We start from the raw sequence: 27034 nt of genomic DNA on the forward strand, positions 1-27034 counted from the left end.
AAAAGTTGAATAACTAACACAATTTATGTCCATACATGATCTAAGAATATTGAAATATAACTGATTTGCAGTGATGGGAGCTCATAAATTGGATGGTACTGAATAAAAGACAGATAAACTAAGTAAGATGGCTTTAAGTAGTACCTATCCAGTGCTCCACCCATATTTTGGAAGTTTTCTCAAAGATGCTGATGAGCTACTTCAGAAATATCCTGATCCCTGTCAAGGATCTGTACAGGACATGAAATGTGGAAGGCAGTATGTCCAGAGATCTTTCAAGACAGCTGCAAGGAAAAGACTGCATTACTGAAAACTCAACACCAATGTCTCCTCAGATTTGTACATTTGCATGAGTGATTAATGGTCCAAAAGCATATGATGAACTGGCACAACAGGCCAAATATCCACGGCTCTTCTGCAAAGTCAAATATGCCCTGGAAAATTCTAGAGTTTGCATGGTCTAGCTGGAGCAATGGGCAAAGCAGAACAATGGTCACAAGGATGTTCATGATGAGGTTTTGATTTGGATGTACATTTAAAACAAGTTTCCAGTTGTGGATTTCATGACACAGCTGGCCCTGAAACCCTGACCCTGTAGTAACTCAGTACAGAGATGGGTATTAAAAACATCTCTGAAAGCAATTTGAAGTCACATGCTACACTAGCATACAATGTTTTATTTTTTTTTCAAAATTTTAATTTCACATATATAAATTAAATCATATTGGAAAACAAAGCACTGGACATTTCTAAGTCACATTTTATATTAAGAAAAGAAAAATTTTATAATGTAGCCGTTTTCAAACTCATTTTCTCAAGTACCACTAAGGGAAAGGAGAACTCTTCCCACCAGGCAGTGCAAAGTGGACTGTTCAGGAAGCTGTCTTGATAGCATTCATACCACAAACAGTATCTATATCACATTTCGAGTAGCCTTTTCTAATTATTTCCTTACCTGTTCCAAATATAAAGAGAACCCTACTCCAAAAGGATATTCAAATTTATCAAAACTGAAATCAGCAGTTTGGTTTCCAAGTCAGTTAAAACTGAAGACAGCACATTGATATTGGACTTGAGAAAACTGAAGTACCAGAGGACACAGTTAAATTAAGAAAAACAAGACTACAAGCAGCATTACTTATACCAGTACTATTATCTTCTAGCTCATAAAATATGTGAGTTCATGTACATTTTGTTGGCTCATCATCACACATACATTTGCTTGAAAACAAAGGACTAATCCTTTTACAAATACCTGCTGAACAGTTTCACGTAAAACTCATTTCATGTAAATCTCATTTTCAATACTCAAAGTACAAATAGCACTCATAGACTGGGTAGAGCTCTTGAAATGTACTCTTGTTTTTTCCTCTGGTCTGACTTTGATCTCCATCATGTTTTACATGTGATTTTACATGATCTCTGTCACTATGAGTTCTATACTGTGAATTTTATGCTATGGATCATGAGAAAGCAATTACTGTAGAGGTTTGGATAAAGGGGATTGGACAAACCCAGTTTAATTTGGTAAATATTCTGAATATAAATCTGTGTAGAAATAAACACTTTTTGATTTACATAAACATGTCTTTCTCTTTTTAGTCTAAACTATTTTATTAATATACTGCAGAAGGATCTATAGAGTGTAGTAGCAAATGCACAGCATTGAATATCTCATTGCTTCATGCTTATATGCAAGACCAGCTATTCTAAAAAGCTTATTCAATGTATTTAATATTTTAGGAATAGTGTTCATAATCTAGATTGCAAAAAATCAATGCAAAAAGTTAAAACAATAAAGTTAATCCATTTGAAAGTCAAATATTCAAAGTGAATATTTGTCACAAGTATTTCACAAAGTGGAGTTTGTGGTCTATTAATTGTATCATTGTATCATGAGGAAGCACTTAATATAGAGGTTTGGACAAAGGGGAATGGACAAATCCAGTTTAGTTCAGTAAATCTGAATTTTCTGAATTATGTTACTGCCTACATCAATTTCATTTTTCATAATGTAGTCATTGATAAAGAAGAAAAAATATTTTCATAATAGAAAAATTAGAAAAACATTGAGTCCTTTGAGCCCTTTGAGCCTTACTGCCATCAGCATATTCTCAGAAGCATAAGGCATTTCTGGCTAGCAGGACCCATAACACACATAAGCCATAGAATCCTTAAGGTTGGAGAAGACCTCGAGGATTGAGTCCAACCATTAATCTAACAATGACATCTCCACCACTGAACCATGTCACGAAATGCCACATTTTTGGAACACTTAGAGAGATGTTGACTCAAACCTCTTCCATGGACGGCCCATTCCAATGCCTGATGATCCTTTTGGTGAAGTAGTTTTTCCTAATATGAAATCTAAACATTCCCTGGCGTGACTTGAGGCCATTTCTTCTTATCCTTTAACTTCTTACATGGGAGAAGAAACCAACACTCACTACAATCTCCTCTCAGGTACTTGGAGGGAACCATAAGGTCCCCAACTCACCAAGAGGCTTAATACTTTGCATCAAAATACCTGCCCCAGGTGGCTGCTTATCTCAGAACCACGAACTCCTGCTAAACTTATCAAGCATGCAGAGATGTCTATCCCCTAAAATGTATATGCCAAAATGCTTGAGAAATTCACCACGACTGTCAAGGCATCACAGACCAGCAAAAAATAACCCCGTAACCCAAACAGGACTCCGTCACTTAGGATCCAGAACTCAAATAAACTTTCAGTTTCGAGCTTCATTGCCATGGCATTATAGAGCCAGAAGCAAAGAGAAGGAAAAGATTTAACTTATTTGGATCAGTGACACAAGAAGTGCAGGAAAAAGGAAAGTCTCAACTATACAGAGGAAAATTAAACCCAGCTTGTTTCAAGTTTACAAAAAGCTATGAAGGAAAGGAAAAAAATGAGCTCCCTGTAAGCAAGAACACTGAGATCAGGTGGTTGATGGAATTTTTCCCCCCCCCTTATCCCCAGAAAATGTCTAACACATTTTTAAGGCTTGAGGACTTGATTTTCTAATCATGGTTCAAAGTGCTGTCAGACTGTTTGGAAAGCCTGGAGATACACCATATAGAGAGGATCACAGAATCATAGAAGGGCTTGGGTTGAAACAGATCTTGAAAATCATCTGGTTCCTACCCCACTGCCATGGGCAGGGATGCCACCCATTAGACCAGGTTGCTCAGGACCCTATGCAACCTGACCTTAAACACTTCCAGGAATGGGGCATTTACAACTTCTCTGGGCAACCTGTTCCAGTGCCTCACCACCCTCTGAGTAAATAATTTCTTCCTGACATTTTATCTAGAGCTCTCATATTTCAGTTTAAAACCATCCCCCCTTATCCTATCATTATCTGCCCTTGTAAAAGGTAGCTCTCTCTCTTTTTTATAAGCCCCCTGTAAGTAGTGGAAGGATCCATCCCATGAAATGCTTTGTGCAGAGACACAACACAAAGCACATGTCATGGAGGTCTGTAACAATCCCCCAGTGGGTGCTGTGGAAAGGATCTGCACATATTCAACCTGTATGGAAGTAAGATGATGTTATGACTTCAGCGAGGGAGAAGTCTGTGGGCCACACAACAGGAATGCTTTCTCTCCATTTCAGAAGTAGAGAAACACTAGGAAAATCATTAGACTTTTTAAAATAGAAATACTTTGCACAGCGATGTATTGACTTTGCTGAGGTTATGCCAGTGATGTGACCCTGTACACAGCGGTGAGAGGTGAAGCCCATTCTTAATGGCTGAGCAATCAGTTTTCATTGCCATAATGAATCTAACTGCTAGATCAGGATTGCTTGATTTCTGGAGCAGATAGGTGACTGTCATATTATATCTTAAAGCAGTCCAGTCCCCTCAAACCTCCAGTTCAGGGACAGATTTAATTTCTCATGCCATAACCAGCACTCTGGCTACAATCCAGTTATACTCAATGGCTTCAGAAGTGCATCCAGAGGCAGTTTCACTTGCTAATCACCAAAAAGTAGGCTAACAGTGCTTCCTTCAACACATTTCTTCTGCACTCACAGCCTTTGCTGTACATTGCCAGAAGGACAGAGCCTAAGGTCTCACATATATAGGGATTCTGATTAACCACAACTTCCAGTTGTTCTTGTATCATGGTTTGACAGATATGTTGAAGAAGTGTGCCTACAAGGCTGAGCTACAAATCAGTCCCCATTGCAAGAAAGGGATCATGCCACTGTATTCCATCTCTTCTGATAGTCTACAAAGGGAACAAATTTCCCTCCAAGCCTACTACCCTCTTATTTTAGAATTATAAACAAGTACCTCAGAACTATCTCCTCTGATAATCTCAAAAGTTTTTCCTGTTGCCCCAAGTAGGTTTTACTTTTTAAAAGAAAAATCTCTTAAGACAGTTTCCTGAAAAAGGATGGGGAGAAGGAACTAGATAGGCGGACATCAAATAGACAGTCACATACATAATTTTTTTTTTACATATGTAATTTACATATGTAATACTGTTTTGTGACTTTGGGGGCCTGAGGTAGGGCTCCACAGGATCTGTGTTAGATTCTTGACTCTCTAGATTAGTCAAAAGCACCATGACACTGACTTTTAACCCAAAGGCAGATGAGACAATAGGCATCTTGTGGTGTGCCACCAGTCAATGAAAACCTCATTTTTTACTTTGGCAACTTACAAGAACTGCATCAGAAAAATCCACAAAGCTCCTGAATTATGGCCAGAACATTCCTCTGGTTTCTTTAGAGTGTTGAGGTTATTCTTATGTTACCATAGAATCATCAAGCCTTAAACTCTGTTCTCTGTATTAGCCTTCAGCAGATCCAACCTCTTAATAGGCAAGAGCCTCCTAGAAGTCTACATCACTCACTTGTGCACCCATTGGCCAGCAGGCTGTGGCAAAACCACTGCAGCATTTAGTGAATGGGAAATTATGTTGTCAGTGACAGTATGTCTTGAAAGTGACAGAAGGCAGAGTGTCACATTTGAAGACAGACTGAACAATTTTCACACTTGAAAGTCAAGGCCATATATGAAGACTCACAGATGCCTCACAATTTACCCACATCTTGAAAATTAAGTGTATGAGCACCAAGCACTGTTCTGAGAGATTCTCCTGTTAAGATTCTCTCAAGTAATAAAGCCCATTGTATAGTATTATTCTAACTTTGGTTTTTCACTATATCAGGTATGTTTGAGATAATCAGTCTAAAGAAACAGAATTTTCAACAGCCAAGTTTATCTCATTCTAAAGTAAACATCTAAAGTAGGTCAAACGAATTGATACAGTTGCTTGCACATAACAACATGAGTAAAATCTATTGCTTATTTATTCTCTGAACCTTTTCCCAGGGAATGAAGTATAAGCTAAGGAGTATTGCAGTGGATGGGTTTTGGGATTATTATCAAGAGCACTTCTGTTCTTTGAAGACTCAATCTTCAGTTAAATTTTTGAAAAGAGTATAATTTATCTTTCCTTCTTCCTGTTTCTAGCTAGTGACTCAGGAGCACATCTGCACAATGCTCAGAAGCACACAGTGCAAAAACATAAGAAACTCCATACTAAGCAATTTAACATCTCCAACAATACATAAAGCATGCTGACAGATTTAAGAAGATATACAAACAGCAGTAGCTCCTCAGAATGCTTTCCCAGCACTGCACAGACTGCACTTCAACAGCCTGAAAGGTAGGAGATGCCTTTGCAAACAGTGCTTAGAGTATTTTTATCATAGAGTACGTTGAGTTGCAAGGGACTCATCAGAATATTCAAGTCCAGTTCCTGGCCCTGCACAGAACACCCCAAGAATCCCATCATGTGCCTGAGGGTGTTTTGTCCAAGTGCTTCTTCACCTCAGACAGGTTTGGTGCTGCTCCTCCACTTCATTGTCTTTAACTCTGTGTACAATGTTAGCATCCGGAATACCACACTTAGGGGAGCACAAAAATAAAAGATTCTACACATCTATATAGTTCTTGATGAGTCATCTGGGTAAGAACACTTTAGCACCTTCCACTGTAAGAGAAAAATATTCCACAGCACGAGGAGCCAACACACACAGCACTGCACTACTCCACACAGACATGACCACTCCAGCTAGCAGAAGCTGGATAGCTGGATCTCACTTTCTTCATCTAGCTATGCATGTACAAAATACTTGGCTTTCTTTTTTTATTTTAGAATTTTAAGCTTTGACAGTTTTGTATTTCATGGTAGTTCATTTTTAATTCACAGTTCATTTGTAATTTGTATTTTATATAGGCTGAATTAAAAGAGTTGTAATGTTCAGAAAAAGTACAAGGTCTGGATATTAAATAAGATCTGACTGTTGAGCTTCATGTAAACTAACAGGAGCTTTGGGATTTGGCTTGACAATGAATTTGCAAGGCGCTTAGCAAAAAAAACCCAAACAATATTAACCATGGAAACTGTAATAATAATAACTTGGACTGGAAAAGTAACCTAGCCTGGTAAGTTTATAGCAAGATAACATCAGAGTAGGAGCTATGGAAAGAGCCAAGGGAAAACACAGCTTCATTCTAGATCAATCTCAATCTACAATGCTTTATGAAAACTCTTTCCATTAATTCACATCTAGGAGCACGATAAAGTAAAACACTGTCTCTCTGGATCAAAACAAAGGTTTCTCCAGTCAATTACAGGACTGCAATTATGGCAACACAGATGTCTACAGAAAAATATAACAGGGCAGCCATAAAGACTCCTCCTGTGGCTTTCCCAGATTCCAGCCTCTTGAAGTACAAGCAGACTGACACACTCAATTGAATTTTACTCCACTAAACTTCTAATACTAACTTCTAATTTTCAGACTTTTCAAGTTCTGTGTAGTGTTCAAACTGTAATATTGTAGAAGGAAGAAAGAGCCTATCTTTTGTTTTTATCCTTTTTGAACCTCCTATCAGGTAGGTTTATGCTCTAATATTTGCACAGTGAAGAATAAAATAAATAAATAAATCCTTGTTAATCTCTTCTGCTCCATTCAGCACTGTACAGAGAACAGAACAGGACACGTTTTTTTCTCAATTGTGCCTTTTTCAGATTGAAGTCCACATTGTCAGACTTTAATTGGAAGATGGCTGGTGCTCTTGATCACTCTTGACACGTCTGAATCTTTTCTGGTATTATTAGATTCACACTGAGGTGTGAGAACCAGAACTGTATACATCATTCAAGTTGCAAACAGATTCATTAAAAATGGTGACATTAAAACTCTTTTGCTTTTTTCCCTATTTTCTTCCTAGTAATTTGACTAGTGCTAAACAGTGAGTCCATGTTTTCCTTGATCTGTAATTCCAAGATCGCTTCCTGAGCAGTATTGGCTAGTCCAGTCTGGCAGGAAATGCATAATGCTTCCTTTGTTTTCCTCTTCCTCTGCATCACTTGTCTATTGCTTCCTCTGAGTTTTACATACCACTTGGCAATTCAGTTCGTCAATGTTGCAAATTCCTTTGAACATCTTTGCAGCCTGTTCTCCATTTTTCTACCAATATAACTTAACATCAGCAACAAATACCTTGATTTTTACCCTTAACTATGCTCTTATACGTCTACCTCCCATTTTTAAAAACCCATAATTTGAGACAGAAATAATAAGTAAAAATAAAAGACAATTTCATGATTTTATGTCCTGTAAACCCACAGGTTTTAAGCCTGACAGCAACAAGCTGTTTCCTCAGTGTTATGAGGGTTGTCTCTATACTGAAGATTCTAGATATTAGACTTACATAGTTCCTCTGATACAGGTAAGTAGTACCTGAACCCAATAAGTGCATACAACTGTCTTATTTTGCACGCTTACATTCTGAAATGAAACAAAACTTATCCTTGAATACACCAGTAGGCTGGCATGCCTTCTTAGCCATGGCTATTCCAAACCTTTGATTAAGAAGTCAGTGGTGTTTATCTCAAGCTCCACCAAGCAGACTGCTGAGAGCACAAGAGCTCTTATCTAAGCTTGCAGACCACAGACTGAGCAGGAGGAACAAGTAGCTTTCTTTAGCTCTGTACATAACCCCCACTTCTTGGGAAAAAACCCCACAAAACACATACACCTGCAGATCTGAACAGCTTTTTCAGTGGGCTACAAAAACATGGCAGTGCAGGTAAGATATTAATGTTCTACCAGAAATGTTCTATCCTCCCATTTCTGTAAACTATTACAGAGAAGCCACTGACACAATGAACATTTCCCATGAGTTAATCACAACTCAACAAACAGGAACATACCTTTTCACCCGGCAGCCCGGCAACACCGTCTAGTCCTTTCACACCCATCTCTCCCTACAAAACAAATTGATCAATTAGAAGCTCCACAGACTTCTGAGGTTAACAACAACTACTCAGGTCATATCAGACTCGATAGAAAAGCATCTTCTATCTGATTTTTTTAGTAATGCAACCACTGTGGAGGAGGATGCCTTACGTGACATACTAAAATCAGCAAAATAAATGCATTTTAAACACCTATAACATCAATTAAGTCCTTCATCATACAAATGCTTGCACATCCACATTTCCATAAAAGCAACTAATTTTAAAGGAATTCATTGCAACAGAAGACAGAAACCAAAAGGGTCCATTTTCAGTTCTACACTGAGAAAGCTCAACGTGTAATACAGATTTGTACAAAGTCATGTGCCCTCAATATTTTTAAAAGGCATTATTAAAATTTCTCACTCCCTCCCTTTTATCCCTTTAGAGAAACCAAACCCCAAACCATAAGCAATCTATAAGAAAATTTTAGTTTTGAGAAAAAAGCTGACTCTCTTCCATAACTCTCCTGATTGGTCGGGAGAGTTATGGAAGACCCCAGCAGCTGTAAATTGGACTATAAGTCTTAAAAATTACATAAGAAAACATCAAACCCAGAAATGTTGCTAAATAATGTAAAGTATAAGGTTTAAAAAATTTAAAATAAAAATTATTTGGATGCCAGAAGAGTACAACAAAAGGACTGAAACCATGTAGTGTTCATTTAAAAACAAAACAAAACAAAACGTTAGGTATGCCTACTTCTACCAAGAAAAGAACATTCTCCTGCAAGAATAACATTATAACTCTGGTCTGAGATTATTAATCTTTCTGAAGTTGAGAAAGGAGCAGTAAGATTGGCCAGAAGTACACAACAAGAGTTGTATCAGAATCATAAAGGTTAAAAAACTCCTTCAAGATCATCAAGTCCAACCTTTGACTGAACACCACCATGTCAATGAGATCATAGCACTGAGTGCCATGTCCAGTTGTTTCTTGAATGCCTCCAGGGAGAGCGACTCCACCACTTTCCTGGGTAACTCATTGCAAGGACTGACTAGCTTTTCAACAAAGAAATTCTTCCTGATGTCCAACTTGAATCTTCTGTCGCACAGCTTGAGGCCAATTCTTCTTGTCCTTGTCCTTCATTGGCTGCCTGCCTGACCCACACCTGCCTACAACCTCCTTTCAGGCACTTGTAGAGAGCAATAAGGTCACATCTGAGACTTCTTTTCTCCAGCCTAAATACCCTCAGCTCCCTCAGTCACTCCTCATAAGACTTGTTCTTACTGAGTATGCACTGCATGCCCTCACCCAGACCATGGATAAAGATATTAAACAGCTCTGTCTCAAAAATAGACCAAAATCCTGTATGCATGAATAGCATAAATCCACTGGCACTGTGAGAGGTAAAGGTTACCTTATCTAATCACCCACAGAGTCATTCTCTTATCTATGCATCCTCTGTTCCCTTGTGCCACTTGCCAGTATTTTAATAGACCAGTACCGCTTTGTTACCTTCAGTGGTGTATTTTTATACACTGTGTAGTCTAAAATTACACAGCCTGCTACATGTCAGGAAACCTTTAGCCTGTGTGACTTACTTACCAATTAACCAAGGTATGTTTACACTACTGTTCCACTAACTGCAGACAGACTCCCCATTCTAAAGCCAATTATTTTTCACTGTAAATTAGATCTGCAAGTTATGCTTCGACCTTGTAGTTGTGATTTTAAAAACCACAGGTGGAAAGGTAGCAGTTTTTCATGCCTTTTTGAATATAAATATCAGATACTATAGGTATCTAACAGTATTCATAGTAACAGTACCACAGAATAAAACCAAAAATATAGGAAATGCATCATTAATATTTTTGCATTTTTCTTAATGGTATTTTCTTTTCCTTCTGCAGGCCTTAAAGTCCTTCACAAAAGTGAAAGATAAGTTGCTGGGAAAACAGCTTTGTAAGGTGGTGAACAACAGTAGCACAAGGCTGGCATTTATAGGTTATGAGGTACACACTGTAACAACAGCCAAAGGTAGAACCATGAGCTGTAAATCTACTGTCAGGATTTACAGAGGGTGACAATGAAAATCCTTTTCAACTGAAAATCCTTTTCAACTTTTCGTGGGAGGGCAGGTGTTCAGCCATCCCCAAGAAAGCAGAGCTCCATCATATATAGTGGTGACTAGGGAAAAAATGGTGTCACACCACTCCTCCTCCTTCCCACTGCTTTATATACTTTTTTATTTGCTGATCATGGCACCATGTGTTGGGTATGGAATATCCCTTTGGTAGTTGGTGTCACTGTCCTGGCTGTGTCCTCTCCCAGCTCCTTCTGCACTGCCAGCCCCTTGCTGCTGGGGTGGGGTAGGGAGCAGAAAAGTCTTTGCCACTGTGCAAGTGCTGCTTGGCAATAATGAAAACATCCTTGTGTTATCAACCCTGTTTCCAGCACTAATCCAAAACACATCCTCATACTGGCTACTGGGATTAAAATGAACTCTGTCCCAACTAAAACCAGGACACAACATCACCAGAAATGTCCAGGTTAAAAAAGAAAAAAAAACCAAAACAACAACAACAACAACAAAAACCAACAAAAAACAACAACAAAAACAACAACAAAAACAACAACAAAAACAACAAAGACCAACAAAAAACCCAACAAAAACAACAACAACAAAAAACATACAAAAAAACCCAACCAAAACCAAAAAAGTGTCTATTAGCAAAAAGGAAAAAAAAATTCACACTCAGAGAATGTGTTAGGAGAAAGAAAACTCATCCCAAAAGCAGCATCATTCCAGGGTTTCCCTGGTACTGTGGGAGCAGCAGGGAGTATACAGATGAGGAAGTATGATCCCTGCTACTCCCAGCAGAAGCCCCCAGTTGTGTTCTGGTGAGCTCAGCTCACCAAGGCCTGAACTGGGTGTCACTGGTTTAACTCCTGCACCAGTGACAGTGACTGCTGGCTCCCCTGCTCCTGTTTCAGCTCTGGAATGGCCCCACTGGGGAAGTGTGACATTCTCCCACACCCTTGAGCATCTCAGAGTGGTGAGGACTTTCTGCCACCACCATCTCCACTCCTCAGGAACACTTAAACTCAGGACTGAGATGAGTACTGGAATGGCAAATACACTAACAAGGACAATAAGTCACGTTTCAGAATTTTTTATAAGAAAAAAATGGTTGCATTGCTAATGGTATTTTCCCTTTTTAATTTGATAACTTGGGCAATTAGATGGTAAAACATAAGTGGAACTATCCATAAATTCTTAGGTTGGTAAGCACAAAGCATTTCATTCTGCTTATTGTAAGATTTTATTCTACTAAGCGTACTGGCAATTCCTGACTTTGTCATAACTGACAGCCAGCCGTATTTTGATCAGCTTTCTTCTTTTTCTTGAATTCCAGCTTCTAGGTCCCTATCAATAACCTCAGCAACAAAGACTGGGCCAGAAAGGAACCTTTCTCAAGGCTGCATAGTACAATAGATATGCTTTAGGTGGAATCAAGTTGACTGGATTTTGAGAGGAAAGTCAGAGTAGCAGGAAAGAAAGACTAGCAAGGAAAATGGAGAGAAAGAACAGTTCAGACACTTCATTTGTTCTCCAGGAGATCTTTTTTTATATCATTCTATTACAAATATTTTCCTAGTGCAATAATACATTGCATAAACCTATCTCTACCAATCCCAAAATAGCCTTTTAAATGTCTTTTTCCTTAAGTAAAATTTAAAATGAAGTTGAATAGCAAAAAATTTCTCCATGGTGTACATCAACAAGCACTTTAATATTTGAAAGCAATCTGCCTCTGGCTTTTTGGTCCCTACTTCACTTACACCATTAACTAATGACCTAATAACACAGCTAACACTGGCTTAACATTATATCAAAATATTTAATTCTGTTTAGATTTCAATTTAAAATATTTCATGGGCACTTAGTCTGCTTAAAAGAAATAAAAGTAGAAAACAGGTTTTTTTTAGCCTCCTTGAGAGAGAAAATCAGTTTATATATTCAGCATATATGTAATCATTCCAATTATGGTAACCCATATTCTGTCTTTCATAAGAATTTCTACATACTGAGGACAGAACAGGACCTTTACAACATTATTAAAAGACATTTGCTAAAAACAGATATGTTTGTAAGATTCTGAGTAGCTAAATATGATGCTGAAGTAGTACAAATTGCAACCAAATAAAAACCACAGTAAATATCTCACTCAGATCAGAAGAAGAGAAAACTCAACTCCACAGAAAATATCAAAATGTGTTAAAATCACAGAAGACTTCCACCTAAGTTGTGTCCACTTGCAACTTGTGAGATACACTGTGCTAAGAATCAAGCTGCCATGAGAATATACAGCATATTATTTAGAGATAGTCCAAACTCTACACTTAGTAAGTAGGAAACAAAGTTGGTCCAGGCAATTTTTTCAGTCTTAATTACTGAGAAATTAAAAAACAGTTGGTCCCTTGCTGCAGAAGCTGATCTCCCAGCAAAAATATCCTGCAGAGCAAATCAACTATTCCATGCCCAAAGTATCAGAGATAAAAGTTTTGAGTGAAGAACTGTCCTCATGAAGTAAGAATGGAAGGCCAGGTATACAAACAGGAAGGTCATTCACACAAATGGCATAATTTTGATCAGATGTTCCTGTGCATTCAGATGCACAGCTTGCCAGTGATATATCAATATATGCATGAATGGTTGTTCCAGTGAAAATATGGCACTCCAGTCCTTTGGGCCTGCAATATACTTTGAATTGAGCCAAGAGTACAGGAATGGAGTGGATACAGGCTAATAATTAAATTCAAAATGCCTAAAATGGCTTATAAGTTATCATACTTTACATTGGTGATAGCTTAGATGCTCCTGAATAGTCTGACCTTAGGGAACAGTGATTTTAGACTGAAGAGAAGGACAATTTTAAGGGGCTTGAATGTAGCCTAATATCAATCAGTAGAGACTTCCTTTTCAATCCCATAGCAACAAAAAAAGACATAAATTCAATCATACAATTAATTAAAGTGAATGGTAAATTGGAATTAGATAAAGCAAAATAAAAGGATAAGAACTTTTGTGCTGAAAAGGACATAATATCAACGGAATCAGAAATTTCTTATTAAAGAAGGCAAAAAATTAAAATTTTCACTTGGATGCTGCAATGGCACAGACATTTAAATACAGTTAGTTGCATGCTTATAGTAATATGATTTAGAAACAAAAGAAAAAATGAAATGAGAAGCTGAGCACAAGCAAAGGGGGAAACATGTGCTTAGGAACCACAGAACTCGGAGAAGACCTGTTTTTTGTAACTGGCCAGCAAAGTTATCAAGAAGCTGCCTATTTTGTGTATAATACATTACAAGACACTCAGCCAGAGTCTGTTAGCTTCCTTTATATAATCTGACAATAAGTCATGTATCCTACATGTCTGGAATGTTCTGGAGCCTTTCTGCCTCGTCAGGTCTAATTATTGATGTAACAAGGCCGTCATTGAGAAGGAGTGTTACTGAAAACTTGCGTAAATGCAGAGTCAGTGAGAAAAATGGTATTAAAATCTCAGAGAATGTTGCTTTCAGCTCCATCATGGTAGGCACTATTTAACACAAGATTTGTTTGCTCCCAAAGGTCAGTGAGCCAATCCTGGTCACAGTCATACTGTGCCCTCCATCCAACCCCCCTTTCCCATCCCCCCAAAAAAGAAAAAAACCCACCAACTGCAAAGCTAGGAAGTAACAAGTACTGGTCAGTTGTAAGAAAAGATCAAATTAAGAAGCTTTCTACCTGTTTGGTGTTCTACCCCTGACTTTGACCTGCTGATTCATTCAATTTTGTGAAAGGACATTCATAAATGTCAATATACTTTCTTTAGGTTAAACTTCTGGGTGCATCGGGGTTCATTGACTCTCAGACAGTTCCATGCAATGAGGCTCTTTTTCTAAAACAAGTGGAAGAACAGAACCTTACATGTTTTGTTTAGAGGCACTATGCTCAGCATGGTAAATACTGCTAATTGGCTGGGAGATTAAATGGTAAAAAAAAATCAGACTTGTGAAGTCTGCTTTCCCAACTTAGTAGCAATAATGGTCTAAGTGAATCAGGTCAGGAGCAGAAGAGCTGTTTCCCAAACAAATGCTAGGAAACTCCCTGTGCTGTTAGCATAGCTAAAACTAAAAACTGAAAATTGTTTATACACCCTAGATCAAAACTTCATGATTAGGTCTGAAAACTGACAGCAGTCCCTCTAGATTCAGCTGGACTATAGAAACTAACATGACTGAACTTTTTATTTCACCTAAAAATACAGCTTGTGTCAAAAACTGAAATATATACTGGAGGGGAGGAGTTATGGTGGGGGGAATTATACTGTCAAGAAATGTTCTTAATTTCAACCAGCTGTGTAGATAAGCCTTCTCAGAACTGGACCCTTTTCAGCCAGACACTACAGTTATAGGAACAGCCCTGGCTGTCTTCACAAACTATTTCAGATCACATATTAAATGGTGTGCTGCAAGGTAGGATGTTGGGTTAGGATACCACCATCTAACCTCTGGATTAGGACAGTCTAGGCAACTTCCTCTCACACAAACTGCATTTCCTGACCTCAATTCCTATCTCGCTGTCTTTGTGCCAGATTTACAATAGTTTATTCAACTTGCCCCCTCTAGTAGCACATGGAAAACACATTCTCAGCTGTGTCTTACTTCAGCATCCTCCAACAAAATTTAAGGAATGGAATGTGAAAGGAAAACATCTGATATGTTGACCTATAGAATTAGGAAATTCCAAGCTACATAGCATAAGAATGTCATGGTAAGCATTACAGAAAAATTCAGAAAAGGCCAAGGAAAGGACCAACTGGCCTGTCCTAGAGACTTGCCAATGTCAGATTCTTCTCTCTTCACAATTACCAGTTTCAGGTACGAGCATTGTCAAAGAATATATGGAGGTCATATTTCATACCCTCCTACTGATGATTGCAAGGATGATTCCACCACATGGGACTCTGACCATCAGCAGTGATGTACACACAGGAGATGGAACAATTCTTGTCAGAATATATACATGTCTTCTGCATGGTGACAGGGCTGGGGAGGCATGTGCTTCCCAGGCAGGTAAAATGTGCTCCACAGAGTTGATGAGGTGACCCCAAAGTGGGGCAGCTGTAAAATGCCTGGCAGGGAGTTCACACACAGAGCCAGACACTGACTGATAAAGGATCCACCCTGTGTTCAGGCAGGTTCCTTCAAGGGATAACAGAATCCATGCAATTTCTATTTAAGAAAGATAAGCCAATGACAAGGCTTGAAAAAGAGAATTCAAGTGATATTTTACCTTTTCACCTTTCTCTCCTTTGTGGCCTGGCAAACCAGCTACTCCTGGTAATCCTGCTTCTCCCTGATTTTAAAAGAAATAAAAAAAGTCAACAAAGCAGATCTAAAATATATTTGGTTAGGTTTCCTGTCTTTGTCACAAATGCCTAACAAAGCAAATGACTCAATAAATATAGTGCAACACCCAGGAGAAGTACTAAAAGAAAACAAACATTGTGTAGAATATAATTCATTCTCAAGTGAAAACATTTACACTAAATATAATACCTAAATATAATTCTCAGTTTTACCATGGTACTTTTTTGGGTGTATATTCAAACAATTAAACCTTACTGACGTCTCTATTTTTACTTTGCTTTTTGGATTTAACTAAATTCAAAATGTACTGGTTCTTAACTGGGAAATACAATGTAAATATGGTACAATACTACAAATAAGTAAGATTTTTTCATGACTGCAAAGAAAACCAAACCCAACTGTTTTTATATCCAACAGGATTAAACAGCATAATGCATTAAAAAGCAACAGGAAAACTTTATACTTTATTTGGAAAGCAGTAGCATCTCTGTGTAGATTCTTGCTGCATCCCTGGAAGCGTGTATATTTTGCTGGCATGAACAGTCACTGGTGATGAAGTCGTAGCCAGTAACCTCTCCTCACGTGAGCACTAAAAAAAAAAAAAAAAAGATTTTCTTGTTTTTGGTCCACTTTGGTAACAGGTAAATACCATCCAACCTTCTGTTCTATCTTCTGTTTTAATACTCCTGTACAAACCATACGTGGAAAGTGACAACAACTTCCTAACAGAGAAAAAAGCTGTAAAAAAATCAATTCTAGATATTTAGATCCTTCTGTTCTAAAATTTATGCCAGTTAAAATTGACTTGACTGTCCCACTTCTTTCTTCCAAAAGACAGAGGAATAAAGAGGAATAAAGGCTCCCAAAATCAGAAATAGTGGGACAGAAAATGTCCATGGGAAGAAAGAAAAAAAATAGTACTACATAGTCTCATCCTGTCCTCTGCCCTGCCCTTAAGTGCAAAATATAAGAGTGCAAAGGAAAACTTTTTTTATTTCCTTGTAGTAAAATACTACTGGTATAGATAGTTTGGAAACAAACAAAAAAGCCCTGAAGCCAAGATTTACCTGTCTGTGACTCCTGAGCCAACCTGAAGAGATACTACAGGACAAGTCAACAGAACCTGCTAAACTTCAGTAAGTCTCATTAAGATGTAATGAAGTTTTTTTTGAGCCTTCTGTCAGAGAAATTCCCACAGGATTTACTGCTTAGCATAGAAATTTATATCCAAGTATAAATTCCTTCCCTTAAATTACTGAAAATGTAGCTGTTATAATGGGTAAGGAAGTTGTGAAAAGAATAAGTCAGAAAATGTAATGCTAGTTTTAATATGAAAGTCATTAACAAGTAGTCCGCCTTTTCTCACATCTTAAACATAAGAAATACAAATTAAACTGATGGTGGTTTTAGCTATATAGATGAATGAATATTTACATGTTATTGATAAAGCCTATTGTTGAGCTTTTTATCTTATGTATAATTAGGGTTTGTTTTGTTCTTGCTTTTTCTGCTATTGTGTCATAACTGCTCAATAAATTGTATTTCCAAGCACCAAGGACATACCGGAATTTAATTAATTCCACTTTTTCATAAGCTTACACATTCAAGAGAAAGTCTGCTTTACTCTCAAGAATACATTCAGAAATATATTTGAACGATTAATCATTGTTTAAAATTGAAATTTGTCCCCTGAAATTAGACCATGCTTCTTTCATGCTTCTGAGCACCAAGCAGTCTTGTGTTCCTCTCTCCCATCCAGGTACACTTTCCCCTATCTCTTTGTGGATGTAACCGATCAGTCCTACATGCTCTGGGGTTTTTTTGCTGACTACAACCTTGGTGGTGATGGCACTGTCCACTGCCTCAGAGGAGCCTGATCTTACAGACTACTTATGAATAGCAGGCCAATAATTTAACACAATATCTTTCTGAGGGTACTTATAGTTTGGTTGGTTTTTTTGTGGTTTTTTTTTTGGGGGGGGAGGGGGCGTTTGTTTTGTTTTGGCTTTTTTGTTGCTTTGGTTTGTTTTGTTTTTTTTTAAATGGGCTAGATTGAGCAAAATAATTACATCTACAACTTCAAGTTATGGTTCTACTGTCTTCCAGTTTACACTGATTCTTGTCTATAAAAAAAGAGGGAAAAGTGAACCCTTTAAATCAATGTTTTCCCTCATGTTAAACAATATATACACTTCAGCATATGCATTCTAAAGAAGAAAGTATTTCATAGAATCATCAAGGTTGGAAGAGACCTGTAGGATCAAGTCCAAACATCAACCTACCACTACAACTTTCCAGTTATTAGAGAGCCATTCCTCCATTTTAGTATATCAAAATAAAGAAAGCTCAACACCATCCTATTTTCCCTCTCTTCCACTGTCATGCAGACTCTTTCATGGGCTTTGCTTATTTCATCTGTAAAGCTTCACAAGATGCAACTGTTACTGAAATGGCCTCCGTTGTTGGAAACCATTCTCAAACCATCTCAGTGATTTGTTTCCTACTCTCTGAGGCTTCTTCAGTTACTAATTAGAAATTAATCAATGTTAAGGAATGCATTTAAAAAGCACTAGCAGCACCTAGTACCTTTTGCTGATGTTCCACTGTACCATTTGTTTAGGCAGCAAAAAACTATGTACCATGACTCCAGATATGGAATTCATTTTTAGGAGGTAATTAAATTATCACCAGTGTTGAAAATTTTTTACAGCTATTTAGCAGGAAACAATAATGCAATTTCTTTTGTATTTACATTTGAATTTTAACAGATAACTTACCAAGTCTGCAGATATTTCACAACATGTATCTTCTACTGCAAGTTGTGAATTACAATAAACTGCTATGTGGTGCAGTTCAATCTATTAAGGAATACAAAAGAGATTAATATGAGGTGTAAAAAATTATGTGTTATGGCATGCTTTTTCTTATCTTGGGGTAATAAACTTTCGCTTTGAAACACTGCATATTTCTGACATGCTAGAAAAAGACAAATCCAAAACAATTACACAGCTGCTCATTTAAGGAACAAATTATGTAGTCTATTACTTTGATGTAAATCGCATTTTAGATTTCGTTTATTTTCACTTAAGTTGCATCCATCTGTATTGGTTTGCTATATTACACAAGAATTTTAGCCTTGTAGACATCCTTTACAAAGCTTTTCAGGAAAGGTAATTTTCCTCTGCAGGTAACTAAAATAAAGGTTTGATAAACTCTCTATCACATGCATCTATTGCTTTGGACAGACCTTTGCCTGGACATGGCCACTAAATCACCTGAAGAGCAAAAGTCACAAATTCTTTACATAAAGCTTTTGTTTCAGAGACTTTGGGTGGATTGGAAAGATGAGAAGCAAGTAAAATTCTAACTAGATATTCTTGTCATCATATTCCTCTTTTTGCATAGGTTTTACATCTTCTTAATCTCCCTCTTGCACTTGGTGTTGAGAAAAGTGACCATTGGTATAGGATCTGCTCTGCTGCCTTCATCAGCTTTAAGCCCATAATGTTTTCCTGCAAACGAGGAAATCCCAATTGAAAACTTCCACTCAGAATTATCCAGAATTATCATACCATGCAACCAGCAGAAAAAACCTGCTTTTTCTGCTGCATGCTATTTGGAAATGAGGAAACAGTACACACATTTCAAATAATGAACTCAAGTCTGAGAAAATAAAACAAAGCATGAGCTTGGCTCCATGAAACAAGAGATCTGAGTCCAGGCCAAAGTGCTTAGCCCCGCAAGAATGACTCCTCCTGCAATGTTAGCTTGCAGTTAAAATGTGCTGTTTTCCTCTGGAGCCCTGCAGAGTACATAACATCGCTGAAGCTTTCTGATGGTCACTATAAACCCCAAGGCAGATGCTTTAAACCTGGTAGCTGCATGTCACTGCACTTAAAACATAACTGATATTTCCTGAAGATTTCAAATTACTTGCTGTGCTTTCAAATTACTTGCTTTCAAATTACTTTCTCTCCTGCACGAGGAAACAAAAGAGAACATTCCCAGGACAAAACATACCCCAGAATATCATGGGGCTTCATTGGGTAATTCTTGCACCAAAGGCTGCAGGAAACACACCTCTGGCCACTTCCTAATCCCTCTCTTTTGGATAAGGGAGAGACAACTATGAACAATGTGCCCCTATTTCTACATGGCTGAATTACTGTAGAAGACCTGAATACAGAGGTAATCCTTAATTATTTTGTATCTCCCTTTTATCAAAGACAGACAAAGTGTAACAGATGACTGATACAAACCTATAAATAAATCTTACTAAAAATGAAAGAAAATAATTAGGACTGCAAGTTACCTTTAAACATAGAAATACTATATCTGTGGTAATTAGATGGCTCTTTCTCCAAATTAAATACAGAAAAACAGACTCCTTAAACCAGGACTGAGTTCTATGCAGTTACTTTGGCAACAGCTTTGTCCTAGCAGATGCTACATAATTGAATAATGTTTAAAGAAAAACACTTAAGGACTTCAAATTAAGAATACACACTCAAAAATAATGACTGGGTTTGAACATTTTATCTACATGATTCTATACAACTGTGTTAGTAAAAGCATGGCTAAAACATTACTTCAAGTTATCTGATTGTCCTTTCACACTACTCACATCTACAGGCTTATCATCCGCAGCACGAGAAGCAATCAGTGTCCTTCCCTGCAAGTCAATGGTGAATTTTTCATCAGTCTGCTTTCTCTCAATTAAATTACAATCCAAATAGAGGGAAATGATCCCTGACTGCACGCTAATACCAAGCTTATGCCACTGCCGATCAAACAATGGATAAATTTCTCGACTCTTAAAAGTGTAGTGCAGTATATTTCCCTGAGAGGATTTGGTCATATACTCCACCACCTTTTTTGTACCATCCAGGAGGACAGAGATCTGAAAGCAAGACAAAATAAAATAAGTGGTTATTTAAAAGTTATAAGAAAGAAGCACATATATAAACCATATAAAACAAAAATTTTTCAACTACATATACTGGGCAAGAATTATGTTATGAAGCATTCTTTGATGTAACTTGGTAAATATATATCAGCTATAAATCAAAACATGCATTTATTCTATTTTGCAGTCTAAACTGAATAGATTTTGCTAAATTTCTGTCATTCCTGCCACAAATTATCAATTATTTCAGAGCAGTCTGTCTATTTCACATAAACTTCAGCTAAATCCATTAATGAAACATCCATAATTACATGTGCCATATTACATGCGGGAAAAAAGAAACTTTTTGAAGGAATAAATCAAAGATGACTCTAACCTCAGGTGTGTCATACTGATTTAAAACTTGCCATATATACCAACGCTCTTTCTTGGTATTTCGCCGTACACGGAATGTAGCAACCAGAGAGTATTCTTCAGGAAGCCCATTTGGAAATACTTGCCTGGAACAAGAGGGAGGAAAGAGATTTCTTGTAATTCTTATACAAAACAGCACTGCTTAAAAGGAATTAACAGAAATAATACCTGCTGAAAACAAGAAGCCAAACACTTGCTCCCACTCATACATATTCACAGGCCTCAGCATTCAGAAGTGTTTCTTCTCAAAAGTACAATTCGGTCTTTTTATAAGAATAAACGACTGAAAGTTTTTTAATTCATTTTTGTTCTTAATTTTTTAGCATCTGTGATTAATATAAATAGGAGTCTAAAAAGAAATGATGCAAAGTGAATGTCCCACATGAAAGTATTTTAAAATACATCTTTTCCAGTTTATTGCTTGGGATACTTAAATAAGTTTTGTAGAAGATTTGTGGAATAATCCCCATCCTTGGAGACTTTTAAAACACAGCTGGACAAGGCTCATAATAATCTGATCTAACTTTCAAGTTGGTCCTGCTTTGAGCAGGGATTTGATCCAGTGACCTCCATGGGCAATGGCTCGGACATCTTGAGCATCAGAACAGTTGGACATTTAGCAAGCTTGAAAACAAATAAGGAATGTGTTTTAGAACAAATTATTTAGTGCTGTTGGATTTTGTTATTACTTTCTTACCTAAGATGCATCAATGTCTCAAAAAAGTCGGACCTATATCACAGAATGCACCTCAAGACCACTTCCATGAACTCTTAGAAAAGTCTGCATTCCACAAAAAATGAAATCTGTACCTCAACTCTACAGACTTTGGTAACTATTAAATATACACTAATTCTTTACTAAATAAATTAGGATGGTACAATCAACTTATTTAATTTGAAGCTTCTGCATTTCAAATGATTTCTTTTTTAAGACAGAGGTGAGAAAATTAAAACCACAGATTTGTACACAACACAGGAGTAGCAAAAGCGTTCACATTGCTGTTTGCAATCAGCTAGCCATGGTGCAGAAAGCATTCCCTGGATCAGAGTTCAAGAAGCCTGTGGACCCCCCTACGCAGCAGAAAAATTTCCTCCATTTTATTTCCCACAATCACATGAAGCAAATGGTTTAATTCTAAAAAAATACTGATTACAATTATACAGCAATGTGCTATAAAGCTTTTCTTAAAAAAACTCCAAAATAAAACAACAAAGGTGGGGGCAAAGAAAGAGCAAAGCACTACAGCTGATGAAACAATAGCCCCACAACCCTCCTAGACATTGTTGTACTTAGGAGCTCAGGAAAAATTCCTCCTGTGCAGAGAAGCCTGCTCTAAATCCTGCCAAAGAGCTTCTTTAAGGACTAGCACCTATTTAAGTTTCTCATGTGGGAATCACACTTCTTTGGCTTATTTCCCACAGCTGATTCCTGTTTTATCCTAGGACCAAATTGGCTGCTGTCCCACATTGTTAGTGGATCCATATGCTATTATACAGCTATAGACGTTGGAATGTCAAAAGGCAAGGCGAAAGAGAATAGGCTTGGCTGTACTTAGACCTAGATTTCATACTTTGTATTTTAAATATAGCATAAAGAACATGCTTCATGATTTATAAAAAAAATACCTTCACCAGGCATAAGTGTGTGACTGCAGAACAATAAACTATCTGGACATGGAATCAGCCCTATGATTTCCTGCACCCCAGGCAGGCTAAGGAGATGGTATCTCAGGTTTACAGCTGTAAGCTAGACAGGATATCTGGCATCTGATGTGGATGGGAGCATCTGATTAGCTCTCCAAAATCAATTAACTTTCCCAGCTAAGTTCCAGATAGGAGACACTGGGGAATTCACATTAATGGACAAAGGACAGACAACTGTGGAAAAGAAATGATCAGAAGTCTTCATCAAATGAAAAGAGGGGAACCACGACTGCTACTGTAGGTCCGGAAGACAAGCAGAAGCAGTCTTTGGGCAAGGTGGCACTATTTTCTCCACTCTCACACCCACCCTCCACTCCATCACTTTTCACTGCATGCCTTCCTAATGCTTTCACAGCCATCTAGATGTATGACAGTATTAAGTCTTCTAAAATTGTGTTTCTTTCAGAATTGTCTCACATAAGTTTGGTTGTGTGAGCACACATGATATAAATTTACCTTCCTTAACTGTTTACCAAATGATTCAGGAAAAAAAGGAAGAGCTAAGGTATGGGCCAGTGTTAAAAAAACCAGCAGGAGTTCACTCTAACTTCCCTTACCTTTGAGCTGACAAAGAAAACCGTATTGAGAGAAGTGAGAAAAGCAGACAACATCAAATTAATTCCTAAGGACATCAACAATTTCAGTGAAGTCAACTAAAGAGGCAAGATTTAAGCAGAACTGAACTAAGGATAAATTTAGTTAGATTCACAAAATAACTTAGGTAGGAAAGTACTTCTGGAGGTCAATGGATTTAACCCCGGTCTTAAAGTAGAGACAACCTGAAAATTATATCAGGTAACAGTAAGTCCTGTCCTGCTGAGTTTTGGAAGTATCTAGAATGGAAATTATTCCAAAACTCTTCGGGAAACTCGTTCCACTATCTGGCCAACAAGCAAACAGTAAAAATTTAATATACAACCACCATATACCAGAGATTTAACTTAACAGAAGCAGTATCTTTATTTTGAGAAGAGTTATCATTGGTGCCTATACGAAGACTCCTTGGTGACCAAAAAATCATTAACAGATGCTTTAAAGTATATACTTCACAGTCAACCCTTCTAGCTAGATGGTGAACATGAAAAGGAACAAAATAATGGGATGAAATATACCTGTCTGCTGTCTGGCTGTCTGCTACCATACACAATTTCCCCTACACTCTTCCTCCCTAATTGGCTTCAAGTGACTGTAACAGAATATAAAAGCATGCATTGAGCATTGAAGTGACTTTGGTACAGATGATTAATAAGATACTTCAGTGATATTTAAGTGTTATTACCATGGCATCTGCTACTCTGTAAAATCAGTTAAAAATCCTCAAAATTGGGCAAAGTATGTACATGTTTTAAAGAATAAATATAACGATATGTGATGAGAAAAATAAAAGAACAAACAGAAAAATGAACATAAAACCTCATGTTGGAACATGAGAAAAGCCAAACCAAAATTTCATGGAATACTGAATTTGAAATTCAAAAGTTTGAATGTTTACTATACTGTTTCATTTGCTCACATCTACAAACATTTAAAACCTGAGAAAATTTATGAGGTATTTTGTACAGGGTGAAAACAATAAAGGAATGGCATCAAGCATTAATAAAAAAATTCAAAAGCAAGTTGTTCCTCAACCCAAAAATCCCAAAACCCAATATCCACAACCCAAAAAGTACTCCAACACAGAGTATTTAACCTTTCCACACGGCACAGTATAAAAACAATAAGAAAAGGAGAGATAGAAAGGGTGAAGGAAACTTACACCAAGCTCACCTCAAAGTATACAGATGTACACACAGTACAAACAGAGAACATGAACTTAGGGTAGTAAATCATGGTGTCTACACCAAAAGCAGTAAGAGAGATGACAAGTTTTAAGCGATTTATAATGTTACAGAAATATGGGTAGCAACTGGTAAGTGTGCAAATTTATCTGTAAAGACAAGACAAAAGAACTTACAAATTAACACAGACAAGCAGATGAGGATATCCTTGACATCTGATCTCTCAACCAGATGCCTTTTTGGACAACAGTGTCTGAACAAAATTACATCATCAGACTTGGGAGCAAAAAAATTGAGGTCTCTGTGAAAAGCAAATATCCTTTTCAGTGGGACAACAATTAAGTTCTCCCATTTTTGTTTAATTTCCTTACCAAACAAGACATCCTTCCCAGATAACTGCTCAAACTTTTAAGTCTATTAAAAAGACTCCCTCTTCCTCTTCTGCACTCAAACACTCATGTCTGCTGTGGTTTGTGTTGAATCCAATGCTGTCCAAGCTTACTATGTGTGACTGAAGCACAGTCAATGGCTTAGGCACCTCTAGGGACATGGGCAATGTTCTGGCATCTCTGCACACATCTTTGAGTCACAATGGAACTTGGGTGGGAGTTACATGCCTGTCTGCTTAAGCCATGGTGCTTCTAAGCATGCCTGGAATTTATGCCCAGACGCCAGGGGAAATCAGTTGTCCAAAATTATTCATTTAGGTGCCACTAGGGCTTGGGTGGTGCTTGAGAGTGGGCAATTTGAATTATTCTCAGACTCAGGCGCCCAGAGTCTGATTAAATTATACTTTAGGTGGAATTTCAGTAGTTTGATTCTCTCCCTCTGTCCATATTGTCAGTAGTATATAATAAAAAATTCAAATTGACGAATGGAGCACTGTTTTCTCAAAGCAAAGCACACCCTTGGTGGAAACTACTGAAAACAATAGCAGGAATTGAAGCACATGAACTGAATACAGAGGTTTGAATTTACACCACCCTGGGCTGCTGGACTGAGATGTACTGCAAATTACAGAGGCCTCAGCTGGTAAAATTGAGACCATCAATAGCCAGCACGAACATTCCCAACAATACAAGGTTTTAGATTGTACATAGATATGTTACAAATCCATACATTCAGGTCTTTCTTAATGTTTCACTGGTTGAAACATGAGGCAGATACAGCCAGAATGGTGACAAACACACATGTTCTTGCAAAACCTGTGTGCCACTCTATCAAAGCATATGTATGCACAGAATTGCAAAGGCTTTTGCTGCATTCTCCTCCTTTTTACAGCATCAAATGTAGCCATAATTTTTCCTAAAAGCACCGGTATACTATCTGTATACTATGACTGTACATTATGAGATTACCAGAAGAGCAATTATAGGAATATTGCGTGAACATTACCACTGTATTTGTTCATACCTTCTACTGTTTATAAAGATTAAGTATAGAATGATTTTTGGCAAAATATTTTATTTATTCATTTGTTTCCTCAAAAGTTCTGAAGTGCAGATACCAGCTGGAACTCCTAGTGCTAGCATACTAAAAGAAGTAATTATGAATGAATTAACTGTGTATTCACTGTGCTATAAACAGTTTTAGTTCTATCTTTGTAATACAGCATTGAGTTACCCATATCAAATTTAGTAAGGCAATCCTTTATTTACCTTTTGTTTTTATTTTTAAAAAAAGCACTAATGGAAAAGCAGCATCTATTTTTGAATCTCATGAACTCCAATTGTTCCATATCGAATGAGAATACACTACAGTATATGATAAACTTCCGTATTTACAAGTATCAATGAAGCCTCCAGCTTGCTGTATATCTTCCAAGAAGAGAAAGATGAGCCAACTTGCATTTCCTGAGAGTGAAGTGAGAGATGTTTTGAGTTTATGGCAAGACATATCTTTTCCAGCTGACATATACCATTACCTGGTATATGTCACTTGTAACATGACAATGTTACAATAATTTGGTGACCAGAGCTCAAGGAGTTGGTTTAAAAAACTTTCCTGTGTTGGGTAATGATTTATTTCATACTTCATTGATTGAGACACTGAAGTGTTAACTTTTTAATGTTTGCAAAGGGTTTAAACTGAGATCTGTTATGAATAAAAAAGTAAAGCTCAGGTGGACCAAGTACAAAAGCCTCCACATTATTATTAATGTGATTATTAATATTTCTACAACAAATTGGTATATTTTTGATTCTCAGGTTTTTTACCTAACTTGATTGGTATAACAGGAGAATAGGAATCAACTAACTAGAAGAATTTACCAAACCCTGCCTAGAAAATGTATTTCAAATTCTTTTCAAATAAAAGTTAAGAACAGCTGTCTTTTCTGTCAGAATAAGAAATAATTTCCTTCCCATCCATCTTCCTCAAATCACTTTAAGATGCACTATACAGTTTCATGTTACATTAGGCCTCAAGTTGTTTTCATATGACACATTATATGATGCAACTCAAGGGAAACTATTCAGACAGCTTAAGAGTTATTAATTACTTAGGGAGAGCTCGACCCACTCATGAAATGTACTGC

The 27034-nt window shown here is 37.3% G+C and overlaps 1 protein-coding gene across 1 annotated transcript in view; it reads right to left on the reverse strand.

Annotated features, from left to right (window-relative positions):
* The window catches only part of COL19A1 (collagen type XIX alpha 1 chain), a 169803-nt gene that overhangs the window by 117585 nt on the left and 25184 nt on the right, over positions 1 to 27034 (reverse strand). Inside the window, exons 5-10 of the mRNA XM_066545914.1 lie at positions 20979 to 21102; positions 20321 to 20596; positions 18474 to 18554; positions 16160 to 16285; positions 15620 to 15682; positions 8245 to 8298 (exon numbers count right to left, since the gene is read on the reverse strand). Coding sequence (XP_066402011.1) covers positions 8245 to 8298; positions 15620 to 15682; positions 16160 to 16285; positions 18474 to 18554; positions 20321 to 20596; positions 20979 to 21102 — 724 coding nt within the window. The remainder of the gene's footprint in view (positions 1 to 8244; positions 8299 to 15619; positions 15683 to 16159; positions 16286 to 18473; positions 18555 to 20320; positions 20597 to 20978; positions 21103 to 27034) is intronic.

This window comes from Molothrus aeneus, chromosome 3 (genome assembly GCF_037042795.1).
Source record: "Molothrus aeneus isolate 106 chromosome 3, BPBGC_Maene_1.0, whole genome shotgun sequence".
NCBI classification, from domain to species: domain Eukaryota; kingdom Metazoa; phylum Chordata; class Aves; order Passeriformes; family Icteridae; genus Molothrus; species Molothrus aeneus.